Source organism: Montipora foliosa, chromosome 5, assembly GCF_036669935.1.
Source record: "Montipora foliosa isolate CH-2021 chromosome 5, ASM3666993v2, whole genome shotgun sequence".
In the NCBI taxonomy this organism is placed as follows: Eukaryota; Metazoa; Cnidaria; class Anthozoa; order Scleractinia; family Acroporidae; genus Montipora; species Montipora foliosa.
In genome coordinates this window covers 40,049,715-40,069,714 of record NC_090873.1, presented here as the reverse complement: position 1 = coordinate 40,069,714, position 20,000 = coordinate 40,049,715, and the positions used below count along the sequence as shown (strand labels likewise).

General features: G+C 39.5%; 1 protein-coding gene and 1 pseudogene across 3 annotated transcripts; both read right to left on the bottom strand.

Moving 5' to 3' along the window:
- The window catches only part of LOC138002720 (uncharacterized), a 965-nt pseudogene extending 30 nt beyond the window's left edge, over positions 1–935 (bottom strand).
- Positions 936–3,374: 2,439 nt separating this feature from the next.
- Positions 3,375–16,003, bottom strand: LOC138004167 (uncharacterized). Of its 3 annotated transcripts, XM_068850592.1 has the most exons (7): positions 15,679–16,003; positions 13,076–13,338; positions 11,695–11,812; positions 11,340–11,462; positions 11,081–11,203; positions 9,554–10,255; positions 3,375–5,322 (listed from the first exon to the last, which is right to left on the bottom strand). In XM_068850592.1, exons 1-7 carry the CDS (start codon positions 15,755–15,757, stop codon positions 5,198–5,200), a joined length of 1,533 nt encoding a protein of 510 aa, XP_068706693.1. In that variant the 5' UTR covers positions 15,758–16,003; the 3' UTR covers positions 3,375–5,197. The 3 variants fall into 3 exon arrangements, with proteins under 3 accessions (XP_068706693.1, XP_068706695.1, XP_068706696.1); XM_068850594.1 differs by lacking the exon at positions 11,340–11,462; XM_068850595.1 differs by lacking the exon at positions 13,076–13,338.
- Positions 16,004–20,000: the final 3,997 nt, after the last annotated feature.

The following is a 20,000-nucleotide window of genomic DNA, read 5'->3' as shown; positions in this document are numbered from 1 at the left end:
GCCATACATCATATTGATGACTAATGTGTGGGTAGTCCTTGGACATACAGCTGGCGATGGATACATGGCGGTCTGTTGCCACTCTGGTGATGTTAACTCCCTTCCCCTCCAACATTTCAATGCATCTGGTGAAGCCCTCTTTCTCCATTGCATTAGATGAGGACACCTCACTGACTTGGACAACGTTCCTGTGTCCTCATCCATCAATGTGTAAGTACCATACTTGGCACAATGTCCAGGGCTATCGCATCTCCCATCCCCTTCTAGATTAACCACTGCCTTGGAAGTAAGTGTGTTGATTTGTCTATTGCTTTCAGCCTCCCATGCTTCGTTAACAACTGGGAACAAATATTTCCTCTGTGTGTCAAAAAAACACGTTCACAAAAGAATTGAAGGTTGAGACATGAGGCAAGGTTCCTGATACTTGTAAAAGTGATACCTGTAAAGAGTATAGTTGCTGCTAATAGCAGGTTTTGAAGAGGTTTCTTTCTTACAACTGGTTGGGTTTCCCATGTTTTTGTATGGCCACTATGGCATGTTAGTTCAACTAGTAACATACTACCAGAGGTTTTGTTCTTCTGCTGGATAATAGCATCCCCACATTCTGGGCATCTCCTTAGACGTTCATTAAGACATGAACCAAAGACCAGAAATTTTTTGTCCCTGTGACGAGGGGACTCTTGAAAATCATCTTTAGATGGTTCCACTTCCATGTCATCATGTTCAGCATCAGAAAATTTCCAGCTGGGGACCATATCTTCATCATCCATGTCATCAACAATAGTTTCATCATCTGCATCACTTTCTTGACCAGTATCAACAGCATCTGTAGGCTCATACTGATGACACGTCATATTATGTACAGGAGGTAAGGGGATTGTCTTGAAACTGTCGTTGTCGTAGGTTGGAAAAATTACTTTTGGGGGTGCATTCATGATGTAGTTGTGGTCATGGGAAACTTTCCACTCTGCATTTTTTGGGTGTTGTGGGGAAATTGGTTCTGTTTTAACAGGGGAGGAAATGCCAATGCCTGATTTATTACAAGCAATTTCACAGGGCGATGCTTTGCAAACGTAGCTCTGGGATGCTACACTTCTGCTTAAAACAACATTGTACTCCAAAATCACGCACACCAGGACTTGCAGAGCAGGACTTCAAAGAAGAAATGTCATCAGTTAGTACAAAATCCTTAATTACGATCTCGTCTGCAAATGTGTCCTGATTCTCAGCAGCAAGGAGTTCTGCAACAGCCTATTAGAAAATTGAAATGCACAAATTCTAGCTTGAGGACAATTTTAAAAGCTGACATCTGAATCCCTAAGATTGACAGTTGACCTGAAGGTTACAGCCAAAATCACCATGGTTTTAATTGCGTGACTGACAGTGAGATGCCTAACAAGAGACCAAACATCTAAAATAAGGCATGTCCCAAACGCAGTCATGTAGAATCTTGGATAATAAGTACTCCATGTGATTTAAAAACAACAATCACCGAAACAAGCATCACATCAAACCACAATGAAATCGATTATGTAGAGGTTTAATGGCGGACACTGAAAAGACACATCAATATTTACAATCTTTCAGTCTCATGTGGTCTCAGGATAATTGGTAGATTCGGTAAGAGCGAAAAAGGAAAAACGACGCATAACTATGCTTGGCAAGTTTGGTTAAAGCTGCACGGTTAAGCACCGTAAAAAAAAAGTAATAGGTGGGACCAGAGTAGGACTTGTACTGTTTGTTTTCGTTCAAATCGTGCCTAACTTAACATGCTAAACAAGACTATTTATGTAACATAATTCAGGGCAACATTTAATTAAATAATGATAGACTAACTTCTTCATGTCTTTGTCGCTCGACGCGACGTTCATTTGATAGCCTGGGTACTTTTCCTCTGGGCTATGGCTGTATTTAAATATGGACGGTATAGCGTCAGCCCTCAAACTCCGTTTGCCGGTCTGCCCAGTTAACTGTGCACGGAGATCACGCTCAAAACTGCTTGGCAGGAAATGTTCACTGCAAACATGGCACTTCTCTACTGGATGTAAATTTTTGCGTCTTATCCTGTCCAGCAATGCCTTCATCCGATTATCCAGCGGGATGTGGAAGTAACTCACGCTATCTCCAGCTTTTTTCGTCTTCGCTAAATAATTATTACACCCGAAGACAACGCAACTAAAAATACAGTAAAAAAAAAACGTACTTAATTGACCGCTCCCCATAGGGGCTTTTCAGGGGCAATGAAACACAACGAAACAACAGAACAGAACAACAACAACTGTTAAGAATCCCAACTGCCTGGAGGCAAACCAGTTGGCTATTTACAAGTGCGGCTGGGAAGTTGAACCAGTGACTACCAGGGTCAAATTCAACGAGTGGTCAGAGCGGGTCTTGAACCTGGGATCTCCGGATCTCAAGGGAAGCGCCCCAATCACTCAGCCACACTGCCTCCTTCTACTCACCATCTTTCCCTAAAAATGCACTGTACAAGCGTTGGCTAACTCAAAATAAGCTAAAATATATTGACTATAAGTTGACCAAATACAGCAACGAAACGAGATGCTACGTACGATGTTATAAAATGAAAGTCCCCCGAAAACCCTTTGACGTTGTTACGTCAAGACTTACTGCTGACCAGTGGAGCATGGCTCAAATTTTTTCAAGATGCCGGAATTCTATTTGCAATTTTTGCTCGCATTTCAAGTACAATATCTGCGTTCTAATAACTCGCATGCTAAATATTTTATCAAAAATTGAAACGTACACCAAAGGCCTTTTACCCCAAAATAAGCAGAATTTACCCCACAGTTCCCTTTTAAGAATCTGCCAGCGCAGTCCCGCAGTGTGCAGTGACATGGTAAAGAAAAGGATATTTATATAAGCATCTCCTAAACCGGGTATTCTGCAATCGTTCCTTAGACTTCATTTTGTGGTTCGGTAAACTACACTTTTCACGAGATCGTGTGAAGAAGAAAGCACTCGTTTACTGATTAAGCCTAGGCGCTCGCTTCAGTGATTAGGCCTAAGCACTCTCGTAATTTTTTTTTCCATCTTCAACGCGATTTGAGCCATTTTTAATTAATCAGTTGTCAAAGGTATTATAAGACTTAGCTTTTTTTCTCTTGCGTATGCGTTGACTTTCTCCTTCTTCTGCAAATTTTGACGGACAATATTAAATTACAAAAGAAAAATTGTACTGAGAGGTCGTTAAATAATCTTTATTTTGAGCTTTCATTAAGGCAAAAAGAGATGCAAAACGTAGCGACAAATAACATTTCAAGTAAACCGTGTGCAAAAAAAACAACAACAACAAAAAAAAATTCGCAGGAATTTTACCGTACGAGCGGTACCATGCCATCAACAAACATGTTGAGGGTTGTCCAAAACATACAAACTGAGTCGACAATAGTTGGTAAAGACTGTATTTTAGCGCTACTTGCGACCAGAGGGGATATTATTGCGCTATTTAACAATTAGATTAGGAGCTCGAGATTTCTATGAATTGATAGTTGATGCGGCCGAAGGGCGAATCAACTATCGAGAGCGAATAATCTAATTGTTTTAGTGGAATTCTTAATAAAATTTACTTTAAATAACGGTTTCCAATTATTTCTTGTCGTATTATTAAACTTTTCGCCAGAGAAAGATCGCTCGGATTGAATTACCATTTAAAAAGTTGTGCGCGCGAGCGCATCTCAGCTTTTTCAATAATTTCAACTTTTTTGAAAGTCAAGAAACCGTAAATGTCCTTCGTTTAGACTTCTAAGAAATTTAATTACCCATTTGCATCCAATTTTTCTTCCAAAACTTTGGAAAACGAGAAAAACGGCGTTATTTTCAAGACCACCTAGTGTTTAATGGCTCAGCCAATCAGATTACAGCATTTGCATTAGTATATTAGTAGAATTCTACTAATCAGGGTTTTTCTTCAAACATCGTCAAGAGCAAGAGACGACCCATTATTTTTCCCCCACATTCGTGACACACTCCAGAGGTTCTTGTCACCTAGCCAAACACTATAATTTATTAGTGCACTTTAGAGTGGTTTTCAATTGAGTGTCGAAAGTAGTTAGTGAATTACTTTGGTTTATGAGTACTTCACTCAGTGATTGGTTCAAAGTTCTCGGGCCATTTTTTCACCTAATCAGAAGTGAAACCAAATCAATCGTGGCGTGCACATATTCCCGTGCTTTGTGTCGGCTACCTGTAATTACTTCGAATTTTGATTGGTTTACTGGATTGTCTCCTAACCTTTTTGATTGGCCAAACTAATTACTTTGGTTTCGGTTTTACGGCACTCAATTGAAAAATGCTCTATTTTACATTACTCCGTTACATTAGTAAATCATTTAATGTACTTCAACGGGATTTTGTTTGTACAGACTTTACTATGAAAGGGTAGTGCTAGTTTTCTACCTATATAAACCCTATGGGCGTTAGCCCTACTAATGGAAATGGGCCCACACTGGTCCAAGTATTTCTCTGTCCTTGTGTGGGCTAACGCTCACATGGATTATATGGGTAGAAAACTAGCACTTCACATTACCTTCTAATGGTTAAGTCTGTTGAAATATAACTACTGCAATTTTTCCCCCTCTTTCGGGTTAATTTTCTTCATTTGGGAGGCGATTTATTTTCGGATACCCCTTCCCCTTTTGCACCGAAGACTTGTAATTCAAACATTTGAATCTGTATTGTGGTCATTATAAAAAGCGGATTGATCATATATTGACAAAAATTGCTCCAAAGTGAGGCTAGTGAGGATGAATAGCAAAAGACAAAAGAATACTTTTTTTGGCCGCTATTTATGATTACAGTCTCTTGCTTGTGAAGGGGAGGAGGAGCCATAAAAAGAACATTTGCTTCACATATTTATTTAGATGTGTCTCTTAAACAATATTGTCCAAATTTGTAGCTACAGGAAAATGTTCATCGATCTCACGTGCAGGAATGTATATTAACTAATAAGTAATTCCTGCTGCCCCACTGGTAAGTCCCGTGGCACGACTTTCTTCTTTGGCTGGAAAGCGATAGAGTGCACTGTCCTTTTCTTTAAGACGCGCTTTATAGTCAAGAGATAAAGTTTAAAAGGATAGACCTATTTTCTATACCACTAAACATGGGATGTGACAGGTGACAAGCTGGAAAGGGGGTTCGAGTCCAGATACCACAGGCCAGACAACAGTTAATTTGTGTTTTAGTGCTGATTTGAGGTGTGTCCCGTAGAGGGCATCCTTGGGTAACTGGGCGGTGCTGATGTGCTTGTCTTGATTGGGGTGCTTGGCGTACTTGAAATGTCATGACCATGCGTGGATGAATCTCCTGAATACAAAATGAAGTGGAAAATCATACGCAAATGACGAATAACAATCAAGCAGAGACGAAAGAATGTGTTCATTAAAAAAAAAAAAAAGGGAAGGTCAGTTGTGTCAGTTGTGTTTTCTATAACTTGTTGTTTAGTTTGAATTTATGTACTTGTAACGAACATTTAATCTAAAAAGAATCATTGCATTGATAGTAATACATACGGATCATCTTGTACAATTTTAGTGTATATGGATGATAATAATGTTTGAAACATCGATGCGAAACGATAGACCATTTTACAGTTCTGTACTCAGTTACCAGGCGAGGCTGGAGTTGAACATGTTTTGACACTTCATATGTCAATGGAATCCGTTAGCATTACAACAACATGATTTACAAAAGAAAAGCAATGAGGTTCATATCAAAGCAAGGTCAATTTCAGCATCGCTTTCATTCAAAGGCCTGGTAACTGTAAGGCAATGCCACATTGCTTTGGTGATAAATAGATGGTTGCCTTATCGGATTATGGGGTTTCCTATTTAGCTCTATGTTCTTTATTATGTTCTTTATTTTAACCACTTTATTTTAAGTTCAAAGGCCTGGTAACTAACTGAACACAGAACTGTAAAAATGTAAACTGTAAAGGAATGCCATATTGCTTTGGTGATAAATGGATGGTTGCATTATCGGATTATGAGGTTTCTTATTTAGCTCAAGGAAAGGAAAGGAAAGGAACTTTATTTAAGTGTCTAGTCGTTCTTGGCGACACTGTAAACTGAAATTAACAATTAACATAAATCAAGCTGATTTAATTCTTGAACGGTGAAAGAGAATGTATTTGAGCATGTATTTTTTTTTTCTAGCATTTGGATAAAACCACTAATGCAAGAGAGGGTTTTACGTATCTTCGGGGATATTCTTAGTTTTCACAAGACGTCACGGCCTCCATGTTGCAGTCCCCAAACAATGAAACAGCGGCCATGTTGGAGTCCAGATCCAATCCTCCGGGAATTAAACTCTGTTGTTATTTTTTTATTTTTTATTTATTTTTTTTCATTATTTTCCGAGAAATGAAGAGGCTCTGAGTAATTGCTGAAAAAGGGGGTATGTTGTCTTCTTACAGGACTTTCTCTAATAAGGCGTTAGCAACTGCTGTTGTTGCTTTGCGTTTCACAGCTTTAAACATCTGTGATGGCTTCTTCATGTTTCGCGGACATGTTTTCTCAGAGGTTTTCCTTTCCTTTAAGACTTCGGCTTTTTCCCTGTTAGTATTTTAGTCTTCAGCTCAAAAATTGGACCCTTTGGCATTGTTTCCTCTGGCGAGTGTGTCAGCGAGATCGGATAAGCTGGTCGATCTCATGGAGCGGATCTCTGTTACTGTTACTCTTACTCTTGGAGGTGCAGGGATGGCGCAGTGGTGAGAGCACTTGCCTTCCACCAAGTGGTCCGGGTTCGATTCCTAGACTCGGCGTCATAAGTGGGTTAAAATTGTTGGTTCTCTAGTCTACAACGAGAGGTTTTTCTCCGGGTATTCCGGCTTTCCCCCCTCCTCAAAAACCAACATTTGATTTGATTTGCGTTGCTTTTTTAATTTCAACTTACAGTGTCCCCAATCAGTGCTCCAGTAGCCTGCGTAGCTGGCGATTCTTTTTGGAGCGCGAGAGATTTCCAGCGACGCAAGAAGGATGGGGAGGGGGAAAGGAAGAACTTCAAGCGGCCTCGCCGCTCGAGTTCTCTTGCGTTCCGCAATAACAGAACCGGCAGCTACGCAAGCTAGTGCTCCAGCGCTAGAAGATTAGACAATTAAATTAAGCTCCTTTCCTTTCCTTTACTGATACGAGAGGATTAAGTTGTAGTGATATACGTAGGTCCTCATCCAAGACAGGACAGTCGAGGAACCCACACGGAAAATTCATTTGCGGGTGCTTGCGAAGTGCACTGTGACAAGATGCTAATTAGTGTAAAACATCCTTGTAATTTTTGAACAATCAATGAGCTTTGGCTTTTTCAATGGGGAAACGAACAAATTCGTCACGACAGGGGCGCACTTTTAGCTTCGATTGTAACTCTCCACGAAGAAAAATTGCTGCGCCATACGCTCTGTCACAAAAACCATTAACCTGGAGTAGCCAAGCCAAGTCATCTACCTAGCTGCATTTTTTGAGAGAAGGTTAGAGTTCAATTCAGAGTCCAAAATTGTACGAACCTCGCCAACAAAGTTTCTAATTCTGTCCATGACCTTAATTTTTCGTACATGGTATAAACCAGTCCGGGGCCTTAACTTTCATTTCTGGTGAACACATCATTTCCTTGGATATTTCTGATCGATGCAGTTGAGTAGAGTTGCATCTTGATTCAAAGTTTTGTATATTTTGCTAATCTTGTCCCTATGTAGAGACTGGTAGTGGTTTTTCTACGATGGCCACAGGTTGAGCCATGTATGTAGAATGCGCCTTAAGGCATTTGCGACATCGCTAATGTAGGTTAACAACCCCTCCTGAGGCCCCAAGCACAGGACTACCATTATCTTGCATATCGTTTACGCAACAGGCTACTCTTTGGAAAAGCATTTTCTTCTGCCTTCCAAAGTTATTAAGGAAAAAACACAAACGACTGTGACAAACACGAGAAACGAAGCGAATCCTTTTAAATAATATTCTAGTTGACGTTTCGTATGCTGCAACGTAAATCTTCAGAAGTGACCGTTATATAAGTAACTTATCAATTACAAAGAAACAATGTGACCTATAGAAAGCTATAACTTTCTTTTGCAATCTTCATTCCTTTGGTCTTGAAGTATTGTCTTGATGTTTGGAATTTTGTCATAGTTTACTGTGTAATATTATTACGTGCTGTTTTTTTTTTTTATGTGGTAAGGTTTCTGTCATTATGTGACGAGATTTACTGTTTACCTGTTATGTTTCCATCATGATGTGTTGAGGTCTTTTGACGTGCTGTGTTTATAATCACATAAGGGGCGAAACAGGATGTCATAAACGGACCTCACCACATTAAATGTAAACACAGCACGTCTCAAAGGAAGACCTCAACACGTCATGATGGAAACACAACCCGTAACAATAAACCTCGTCACATAATGACAAACCTCACCACATAATGACAAAACCACACCACATAATGCCAAAAACCACACCGCAAGACAAAATTTCAAGGCCGAAAGAATAAAGAATACATAAGAAAGTCATGGCTTTCCATGACAAGAATATGCACCTTAAGAGAGTGGAAAGAGCTCAGTTGTGACAACTGACAGGGGCGGATTCATACCGGTTTCCACCGTCGGTCAGAAAAAAGAGAAAGGGGACTTTGGAGAGTTAAAATCCCAAAATATTCCCTCGGAAGCATGAACCAAGACCCCTTAGAAAGTTTTTCGTTGTTTTGGAAACCGATCTTTGCTTATCCTGGATCTGCTCCTAACAGGGAAAAAAGACCCACCCTTGGCAAGGAAATCTCACAATTTTACACTGAGAGGGGTCAGGGAAAATGATTTGATTCATTTACTTCAGTTTACGAGGACCTCATTTCTAGCTCGTTTGAACCTTAGTTAAATGTAAAAGCAAGGTTCATTTCAAACGCGGGCCCAAGTAGCCAGGTCAAGCAAAGAACACGTCAACGAGAACTAGAAGTTCACTTTGAAATATAACTTACTTCCAATACGATCAATCTCCATCACAAGCCACGTTGTACAATGTACGCGAATAACTCAATTGCGCTATCAGGACGAACGAACAAAGACGGAGAAAAAGAAAGGAAAGGAAAGGAACTTTCTTTAGCGCTGGAGCACTAAATTGAGGACACTGTAAACTGAAATTAATAATCTAGGCGTAAATGAAGTCAAATGTTGGTTTTTGAAGAGAGGGAAAAACCTGAGTACCCAGAGAAAAACCCCTCGGTGCAGAGAAGAGAAACAACATACTCAATCCACGTATGCCGTCAAGTATGGAATCGATCCCAGGTAAATTGGTGGGAGGTGAGTGCTCTCACCGCTGCACCCCTATAAATGAAAGATTCACTGTCGCCTGCTCGTGTTCTCTACAAAAACGTAAATTTATACATTCGATTGTCTTTTCGCATTTGTCAGGAGGTGAATATTTTGAATGAAAGAAACACATGCACAACTTTCAGAGCTATTGTTCTTGACCACTACTGTTACATAGCCTTTCCCGTTGAAGTTGTCTTTGCTTAGATTCTATAGCGTTGTAGTTTAAAGGATTTAAACTAAACTGACCTGATATGCTTGCTTCAGTAAGACGTATTGTTTCACTCTCACCTCCTCTCTGTGGGGTCTTGATTTGCCCTTTTATCTCCAGTATTTGTTCCTGGGTCAATGGACAATTGTATATTCGCAGCTGCGTGATTCTTCCTTTAAAATTATGGCTTCTTATTTTAAGCGGGTATTGTGTCCCCAGTTCAAAATCTTTCCCAATGTTTTTCGTCTCAGTCGCGGTTCCATCAACCCAGAACTTGGCTTCGCCAGACGAACGATTGTACGTCGTTCCAAGAAATCTCCAACTGTTTAAAGCTTGAATTTCATACTTATGCCAAAGGGTGATGTTATGTTGTTTATCATATGTTGATTTGATGATACGCTTCTGGGACTCGTCAGATTTTCGATAATCAAATATTCTCAGCCCCTTCCTTGTTCTATTCCTGTAGATTATCTGATAATTGTCCTTTTGACTGCTGTTAAATTCCAAATGGTACAACCAATACAGAATTGTCACTGAATAGCGCATGTCTAAATATCCGCTCTGGTTGTTAGAAAACTTGATTAGACCGCCGCCATGCTGAAATTCGTAGGAGCCTCCTTCTCTGCCGTCAGGGCCTTTTGCAAGGGTCACATTTTTTGAGAAACCTGGGGAAACACGGTTGTTGATTTCCGAGGTATTGAACGTAGCGTTGAGTGGAAACCAGGCCATTCGAACTTGAACTGGATAAACACATATACAAAATAGTGAAATTTAGTAAAGAAAAAATCAAAATGATTGTTGTTCATTTGGTGTCCGTCCTAATACCTGAAGAGGATATCCTACAGCTGGATGAGAGAAACCAACATGATTGGATTGATTACATCTCTTAAACAGTAGGTGCGCTATTTATTGACCAATTAAGTTAATGATACTCTGAAGAACGGTCGGTCGTTTTCACACTCAAGGACGAGCAAATCGTCTGTAGAACGGACAATTCACTCTATGGGTTAATCGACTACAGTGAACTGAATTCAGGTACACCAATTCCTTTAGTGTTTGTAACACGGACAATCTACTAGCTCAGTCAGACATGCACCTGTAGGAAAAAAAATACGGACAAATATTTAAATGTAAAATTTCGCTGGGAAAATTGTACTGCAGGTAGGATCCTCAAGTTTTGTCAATAAAATCTTGTCGTTAGCAACTAAAGTTTACCATTCTCAATTTACTTTACATTCAAGGTTTTCTCAAGTTATTTCAACGCAGATTCCCATAGAAACAGTGTTATTTCGGACACGTTTGCCGGAATTCCCTACCCGTCAAGATGGCTTCCAAAACCGTGATATAAGGCCTATTTTATGTACCTATCACATTCTGTTTTCTAGATGAACGAATATTTTTACAGCTTAGAATGCAAACGAGGGTTTAGAGTATTATTCTACGTCTTCCAGGTAGGCTTAGTTATGCATTACTCCACTCCACTGACGTCATCGTGCTTTGCAATGAAGATAGCGTTTTGTCGTAACCTTAAATAATTATAGTAACATATGCAAGAGAAATCTGACCTGAGCAGTTTTGTCCGTCTCCAACATACCCTGCCTTACAAGTGCAATTATATGAACCATTGGTGTTGATGCAATTTGCGTCAGAGCTACAGGTGTGATTTCCAAGGAAACACTCATCAATATCTGAGAAAAAGTCAATAAATACACCATCAATAGTTCTACACCAGCCTATATACTACGTTTTCAATTAGCAACTCAGTACCGTAGATTGCATTATCGAAGACAAACTAATCCATGATAAGATTTTCCGTTTTCTCACCGGTACAATTGTATCCATCACCAAAGTATCCTGGTTTACACGAGCAAGTATACGATCCTTTGGTGTTGTTACACACTGCATCTTTACAGCAATTGTGCATTCGTGTCACGCATTCGTCGATATCTACAATTAGAGTAGATAATTGTGCATAAAGAGGTACGCCATAATGTGTCATCAGGGAATAAAAAGCCAAGATTTGAGGACAAGATTACAAGTATATCAAAGCCGGAGATTTTTAACCATGTCATCCTATAGTTACCATCACGTACCATATTTATTTAGCTAGAAACAGAGGTAGTAGCAGTTAAAGCAGCAGTTAGAAAAACGAGGATAGAAAAGACGAATCAAGGGATACCTTGTTGACAATTGGCAAAGTTCCCTCCTGCAGGACAAACACAGCGATATCCTTTGTCTGTATACCCAGATTGGCAAACAGCTCCGTTGGCACAGCGATCTACCTTATCACAGGCACTCTTTAAACAAAGACAAAAACAACGCAGGCTTACAAATGATTCTTTTCTTATATATGGCGGGCTTACTGTTATCTAAAACCCATTACCCGGATCTTCAATCTTCTATATTAGCCGTCTAAGTCAACCCTGTCTTGTATCCTTTTATTTTTAGAAGCACATCCAAGGGGATTTTTACGGATGTGTTCACAAGAGCCAATCATAAGAGGACTTATGGTTGTCCATTAATAGCGTCAGAATGCACACACCTGAAACAGGAAGGTATTTCGAAGTAATAAACACATCGCAGTTCTAAAAGTTCTAAAAATAAAGAGATATAGGACAGGGTTGACTCAAAGGTATAATACGTATGAAGGCTCCAGGAAATGGGTTCCAGTTGTTACGTTATCGGTCATTGTAAGTGATGAAATAGTAATCTCTAAAAAAAGGATCAAGCTGGCAAGGCGTCCTTCTTTCGTCAGAAACGGATACTTTTTTTGTGGGTGGTAACCATGTTGTTGTGAGGCCTTATGCGTCCCATGGCGCAAAAAGGACTGATGATGATGATGATGAACCATGTTAATTTGCCCAAGACATTGCTAGGATTCAGATCTGTTTACTTACGCGGTAACAGTCACTCATTGAATGTTAACATTGTTCGCGTTGGTACTCTGTGTGCATGTGCATGATTTCTCAGTGTTTGTGAATTTACGTTCTCTTCGTTCCGAGCGTCTTTCTCTTTAGTTCATACAAAAGCCACTGTAATATGAACAGGAACATGAACACGAACGAGTACACAATTACGTACATTAACGCAAACTAGAGCACAGAAACCGAGGACAAACACAAACGGAACAATGCTAGCGCAAACACAAACAACGTAGAATTTAGCCCAGCTGGTTTCCATATAATCGCCCGGATCGCTCCGACCGGACGAAACAGTGTATAGGCGATCCGGAAACTTCGTGCGATTTGCTGTGTCCAAATTTCACTCCATCGTTTTAATCGCCTTGGTAGAGCGGAGTTCTATCCCGGTGATCACGATCCCCGCAGTCGCCTCTTTCCGCTACTGTTTCCATGAATTCGCCTATACACTGTTTCGTGCGATCAGGGCGATCAATCCTAGGTCTGGCGATTGTATGGAAAATATGTTTTTGAGAATTGAAACGGCAAGAGGAACACGTTAGCATTCAGTTGTGAGTGGAAGGACGAGGACTAGTACAAAAGGAAATTCTAACTGAGATTAGGAGGAGCAAACAAAAGGATGAATTCAATTTTCAGCCTTACGTCTGCTCCATGATAGAAGTAATCCACTGCGTCCAGAAACTCTGGACCATGTCTAAGATGAGTGGCGTTGTTCAGCTCACATCTGTAAAGTCCGTCGTCATTTTTGTGGGTATGAATATTAACACTAACGCAATTAGGGTCTTGATAGCATCGCCACTTGCATTCTTCTAAATCGCAGACTTGGATAGTAGTAATGTTATGTTTCACCAGCAGTTTGTGGGCGAAGAAAAAAAACGATGGGAAGACAAGTTCCCGACAATCATCTATAAAATCAAAATTAACTATTACAATCATCATTATAAACTAATGTTGAGATGATTAGGCTAAACATTTTCCCTTGATCTTGAGTACAAGTCCAAATTAGTAGGTAGGATGATGTTTTGAATACATTTAGCTCAATTTTCTCGACCTCAAGGAGAAACTTGCAAGCACCGGTTAGTTATAAAAACGTGCATTCGCCTGTAACGTACTTTCGTTCAGCTCTCAAAAACTCATCCAGATGCAACTGAGTTTTCTATATCTTGTATGTACTAGCAAGCTTTTAAAGCTTTTAAGTCGCTTTCATTGAAAATAGCAAAATTACTGTCATTTGATTTTGACGCTATTAGTCGTACGCGGACTATTTGCAGTGTACATAAGTTACTCATTTCAGACTAAAAACAATTTTTATGCAGCTGACTACTCTAACAGAGTGCGAGGAATTAACGCTGGTATTGTGTACGCTCTTGTTCAATCCGAATCGAGTAAATTTCATGAAATAATTATCGAAAAACGTTAATGGCACTACCACGAAGTTCTTTGCTTGGAAATGAAGAGCTATTTCTTAATCGATTTGCTTGTGTATCGGATAATGCGAGAATCCAATGAGGGAGAAAATCGTTTGAATTAGAAGTTAATTGACTCGCTGCACCATGGCCAGATCTTCACCGTTTTTATTTATTTTGTTGAAAGACATTGACAAAAAGAACTAATTTTAAGCATGAAAATTCCCTCCGTCCAAAAGCATTTGGTATGCGATCTTATTATTAGTTGTCGCTTTGTGAGAAGGAAGGGGGTTGATGCGCCATTCTCACTCGAAGCTGGAGTCCTCTCCTCTTTTTAAATGGTATCTGCAATTGATTATTCTGAACCTCTCACACACCTTGAGCGCGAATACGATAGAAGGAAAAAAAACTAGTTAAAACTATTCTCGACAAATTCTGGGTTCACTTCAGGTAAATCTGTTATAGGAATATTAGTGAATGTGAGGAAGTGGCCAATCAGGCATCACAAAACTAAAACTAAACTCTCTTTTCCCTGTGATTGGTAAAAAAGAGAGCATAATCACTGAAATATTTTAGGATATTCATGGTTTTTCTTTTCCTGTGTTTTATCGCTGTCGGGGAATGCCTCCTGTTTATCGAATGTTGCCCGACTAAATCACAGGTCACACACAAAGCAAATTTTTACAGATCTTTATAAAACCACTCCTGCCCTCGTCCCGACAAAACACAGACAAACTCACTGAGTGCATGCAACTTAACTGTCAATCAAAAACACTCGGATCCAGTCTCTGACAATCACATTGATTTATAAAAGAACTTAAAATAATGCGGTTGTCGCATTGTTTTATCGTTTGATTGATTCTTTGAAATAAATTCAATCAATAACTTGGCTATGGTGTCAAGTCGTTCTAGCTCGCTGCCGATGAAATAGCATACTAATTGGAGACACCTAGCTACCCTATCCTAAAAAGGATAATTACATAATAACTTCATTAAAAACACTAAGCCTAAAATAAAAGTTCTATAATGTACACTTTGCGTACAAAGCATCAAAAGCCCTATCAGTTGTTACATAAAATGCAGTTCTAACGGTTGTCACTGCACGAGTAAGGCATGAGTAAGTTACTTAAATTTATAGTTACTTTCGCCTCGCTCAGCTCAAATTGCCCGAGTCGCAATGTCCGTCATGTAGGCGTCATGAAAACTAGAAAGCCGAGATTTACAGGGAAACTGGAGCTTTTTCTTCCCAGTAAACACGCCAAATTTCAGCGAGATCGATGGAAAGCACGCGCACCTACGACCTCTACAGTAATGATTCAAATTTGAATCATTTTCAGGGGGTTCTAGAAAAAAGAGTTTCACTGGATTTTCTAATTAAGAAAACACTGGCAACAAAGTATCCGAAATGGACTGAAGAGGCTCCACCTGCGCCGATACTTGATACTGGAGAAGTTTCAATAGTTTTTTTTAAATGAGAGATCATTTTTAATATTTATTGATGGTGACTACTTTTATTTTGCATCTAATGATTTCTGAACCCTCCGTGAAAACAAGTTGTTGGCCATCATACGCGACAGCCGGAGAGTTGGCCGGTTAAGAATTTCGCACCCTCTATCATGGTGGAGAAACTAGGGATAAGAGTTAACTCTTTTCTCTAGTTTCTCTACCACAGTAAAGGGTGCGAAATTCATAAACGCAATTTTTTTTTCTCAAAAAAAATTTTAAAAGCAATACATCAGTTTTAAAAAACAACATAACCTATTTACAGAAAATTAACCTTGAGAAAGAAGGACGAAGAGAGAGGAAACGACACCAACCAAAGCGCTAGTTAAAACTTACCATTCGGACAGGCAGATGCGACATGGAGCGAAACGAAAGCTGAGGTGATAATAAACTTCACTATAGGAGGAGTCCCCATAGCACATTCCTCACAGGTCAGTCGCAAATTAAGACTATTTGTGTAGTGTGTCTCGAAGTCTTATTAACACCCAGAGATGCAGATGTCAAATTCTTGTATAGGACTAATTATCCGTCGCCACAACAGAGTAGAGTTTGCTTTGGATATATTAAAATTCAGTCCTAAACAAAAGGCATCATCTAGAGGCTCGGGGAAATAAATATAAGGATTTGTATGCATTTATTCCCCAGTGCCTTGAGATGATGCCTTTTGTTCAGGATACTCGCAAGGTTATTAAAATCGTAAAATTCCTCTTTTTTTATCATATCTAAAACAAACTGGCCTTTAGAAAGCTAATATATTCGGGTCCATTCAAGACCTTTCAACAGTTAATTTTATTGGGAAGAAGGCCAAAGGGACACTTTAAATTACAGATACCCCAATGCATAATAACGCTATTTTTAGATCCATTAATCCACGGAAATTAAAATAAAGGGCAACTTGCTTTGGGGAATGTGGCGAAAGTCAGTCAAGTTCGTTTTAAAATGTCGAGGTTAACTATCAATAGAGTTATTTCAGTAGGGTTGTGACTTAGAGTTAAAGTTGACGACTTCCAAAATCCTGAATTCAAGATTTTGGAATTCAGGATTTTGGCAGACCAAAATCTTGAATTCAGGATTTTGGCAGTCCAAAATCTTGAATTCAAGATTTTGACGGTCCAAAATCCTGAATTCAGGGTTTTAGAAACTTAACTCTAACTCTAGGACATAACTCTATGAAAATAACTCTAAGAATAGCTGTCCCCTGAAATGTCGGTAACTCAGTCATTTTCTTTGCAAATGAAAGTTTCTCTACCGACACAAAAAAAAAAAACTACAGCTGTTAATGCTATTACTCTTATTCATGAAATTTATTTAAGCCCTTACAAGTGGGTGAAGGAAAACAGGAAGATCCTTATCAATACTCAATAATCCCAAAAACAATAACAAGTTAGAGGGACGGAGTGCTTTACGTTTTCAGAATCTATATATTTCAGATAATTTTTTAATTTACCAGCAGTCATTCGTATATTGTTGTGAAAATTGTCAACTCACTTTTTAAACTGCTAGGAGCTCAATATTTTTTTTCAAACCAAGTTGACTCTATTAAAAATTAACAATAAACAGAATTTATTTCCATGCAAGCCATTTTAATATTCTAGTCTTTGTTTTGACTTGGAAGGCGCCAGCTTTTATTCTTCTTTGTCGTCTACTGTCACGTCCCATGCTGGAAGACATTTGGTATTTTACCGCCGGAATTAAAATCATTTATTCGTCGTGGCGAGGTACAAAAATAATGATTTCCGTTTGTCTCACGTTAAGGTAACTTATGTGGAGGTGTGGTATCGAGTCGATTTTTATCGAGTCCTCTTTCCCTCGTTTCCCGGAAAATTTGAGTGATCCAAACAACTTATTAAGTAGATCAACTGGCGGCGTTTTGATTCATTAAGCGTACTGCCAGTCTTCCTCAGGCGACGAAAAAAAAATCGACCAATCACAAGGGAGCAGTAATGCTTTGTAGTTTAATCAGTCAACCTCATTATCGTGGCCTGATGAAGACCGGTGGAAAGCAGTCAAAACGCGCCGATGAACATAACAACTGACTACATTGTGACACAATCAGTGGAACATGAGGTTACTTTTTGAGAGCTTTACAGGACTATTAAGATTTTTTTAAAATCTCAGATCAATCTTAAGATTTCCAAACGGCGGATGTGTTGACCCAGGAAATAACGAGCACAACTCTTGCCACTGGCAAGAGAGAGACTGGAACACCAGACTCCCTAATTCCCAACCACTCGATGTTTTTTAACTGAATGATATTGACCAAATGCAAAAATGGCTGTCATTAAACGTAGCCAAAACACGATGCCGGGGCAGGGGCCGGGGCCTCGCAAAATTTCCGCAAATTGTCGCAAAGTTGTTTTCAATGTTGTTGTGTTTTTTCATCGTAAAATTGGATTCGATTCCTTGACGTCCGAATAGAATGGGCTAAAAAGTTCCCGTGCGACTCTGACTTCACTACAAACCGTTTATAGTAACCGCGCTTTGATTTATCTCTTTTCTTACCACTATAGTCGCAACGTAGTGCACTTTCCAAAACGGCCCTTGTTGATTCACTGATGACTATAGACATAAAATCACCTGATCAATCTCTAACACAACAACTTACAACGACTGCACACGATCTTACTGCACCATCACTTATAGCCGTTGTGAAAACTCCGATTGCACCATCCGTCGGAGCCGTTGTGAAATCTCCGATGACGTAATGGTCTTAATTAATCTGGACCTTTCTTCGGATGTGTATGGGTATGAACGATACGACAATAACACTATTAATAACTCACAGCTTTTTTTCTTAAAAATCACGATTAAATTTAATTGTTTTTTTACACGAGTAAAGGGCTATCAAAGTAGTCACACGAGTCACATAATTCAAGAATTACGTTATCCACGGCTATGTTTACTACAATGGTTATTTCCCTACCAATGAAAGTTGCATCGACACATTCCATGAATGACGTAATGGCTTTTTATGTATTCAATACTCGCTTCGAATCAAGCGCTTCAATAACACAAAAAGGAAATATATCTTGTTCTAAAGAAAGAGTGGAATATTCATAAAATGTTAAGTACATTAACGTTTTAACAGCTTTTGGCGAACAAACATCATAAGTTGCGTGATTGGAAGACCCACTGACTATATGGCCGAGTGGAAATTTGGGTCTGGTCACCGACAAAACGAAAACTAAACGCCGTGCAGAGTGAAAACTGCGCTCGGCCCATGGCCGCGCGGCTAATAAAACACGTGCAGAGCAAGAACCGCGCTCGGCCCATGGCTGCGCGGTTAACAAGCAAATGAGAACGTTGCGTGACTGCGTGATGATCATCGTGGAACTCTGATTCTGTTTTTAACGAAGTAAACATTACAATGCGATTTTTAAAGTTTGGAGCTCAGCGCATGTTTAGTGTCTCAGGCAGTTGGTGTATATTCCATAAACTCCAAGTTCAGCAACTTCGGAAATTCTCTTAATTTCGAAAAAGAAACTTCGATTTTCGGGAGGACAAAGCCAGATGCTCGCAGAAATCAACCTATAATTTAAAACACAAAATAACAAAGTCCAATTTAGAAAAAAAATAAAAATAAAACTAGATCTCCCTTGAGAACTTCCATAGCTTCCGTCGGTTCCTTAATTTTTTTGACTAATTTTCACCGTAAACGAAGGACAGATGCCGGTCATTCGTACATAACAGTAGAGGAGAATAACGACAAAAATTGAAACAAAGCAAATGGGGAAAAAAGGATCCCGGCCCCCGGCCTCCGGCCTCGGCCCCGGCCCCAGCCCCAGCCCCGGTCCCCGGACCAGGACCCGGAACCGGACCCACGTTTTGGTTACTACGGAGTAAGGTATATCTTTGAGTGGCCCGTCGGCTCGTTGGTGAAAATGTTAAAGAACGAGTAAGGTATATCTTTAAGCTGCTCGGCGGCTTGTTGCTAACATTCAATGTTTAAACAAAGAGTAAAGTATATCTTTGAGTGGCTCGGCTTGTCGGTGAAATTCTGTGTAAAGGACAGTAAGGTATATTTTTGAGTGAACAGAATTTTAGTTTCTAAAGAAACTGTGGTACTGCGTCGGTGGGAGATTGAAACAGAAATTGATTTTATCAAACGACGAAGGGCTAACGCTGGAAACGTCAGCTTTCCAAATATTTCACGGTGGTTATTCGACCTTTATCAACTCGTTTGATACGATCCATTTCGATTTTTGAGTGGCTCGTCGATGGGATTTGGTGTTACATTTATAAGCGGTTCGGTGGCTCGTTGCTGAACTTTAATGTTTAAAGAACGAGTAAATTATATCTTTGAGTGGCTCGGTGGCTCGTTGGTGAAATTCAATGTTAAAAACGAGTAAGGTATACCTTTGAGAGGCTCCGCGACTCATAGGTGAATTTTATTGTTCAAAAGGTTTTCCAAAGCAAAAGTGAGAAATTTGACAGATATGTGACGCAATACGAAAACAAAGAAGGAAAACAATAGTCTTACTGTCTTTTGCTTTCGTTTCAAACCTCTTCAAGATAATGAGCAAAGCTCTGAACAGCGCGAGCAAATGTCAACCAGTGAAAAGGTTTCGTGATTACACTTGCTTTTTGTTATTAAAGACCTGACACTTTTTCGCGACTGTATGTGTAAGTAAACGTCCGGAGAAGAATAACCATTCTGG

Coding starts and splice junctions, on each gene's coding strand:
- LOC138004167 (XM_068850592.1), bottom strand. CDS start 15,757: ATGGGGACTCCTCCTATAGTGAAGTTTATTATCACCTCAGCTTTCGTT. Junction 11,813..13,075: donor ACTTCTATCATGGAGCAGAC/GTAAGGCTGAAA, acceptor CTTTGTTTAAAG/AGTGCCTGTGATAAGGTAGA. Junction 5,323..9,553: donor TACTGAAGCAAGCATATCAG/GTCAGTTTAGTT, acceptor TTTTGTATTCAG/GAGATTCATCCACGCATGGT.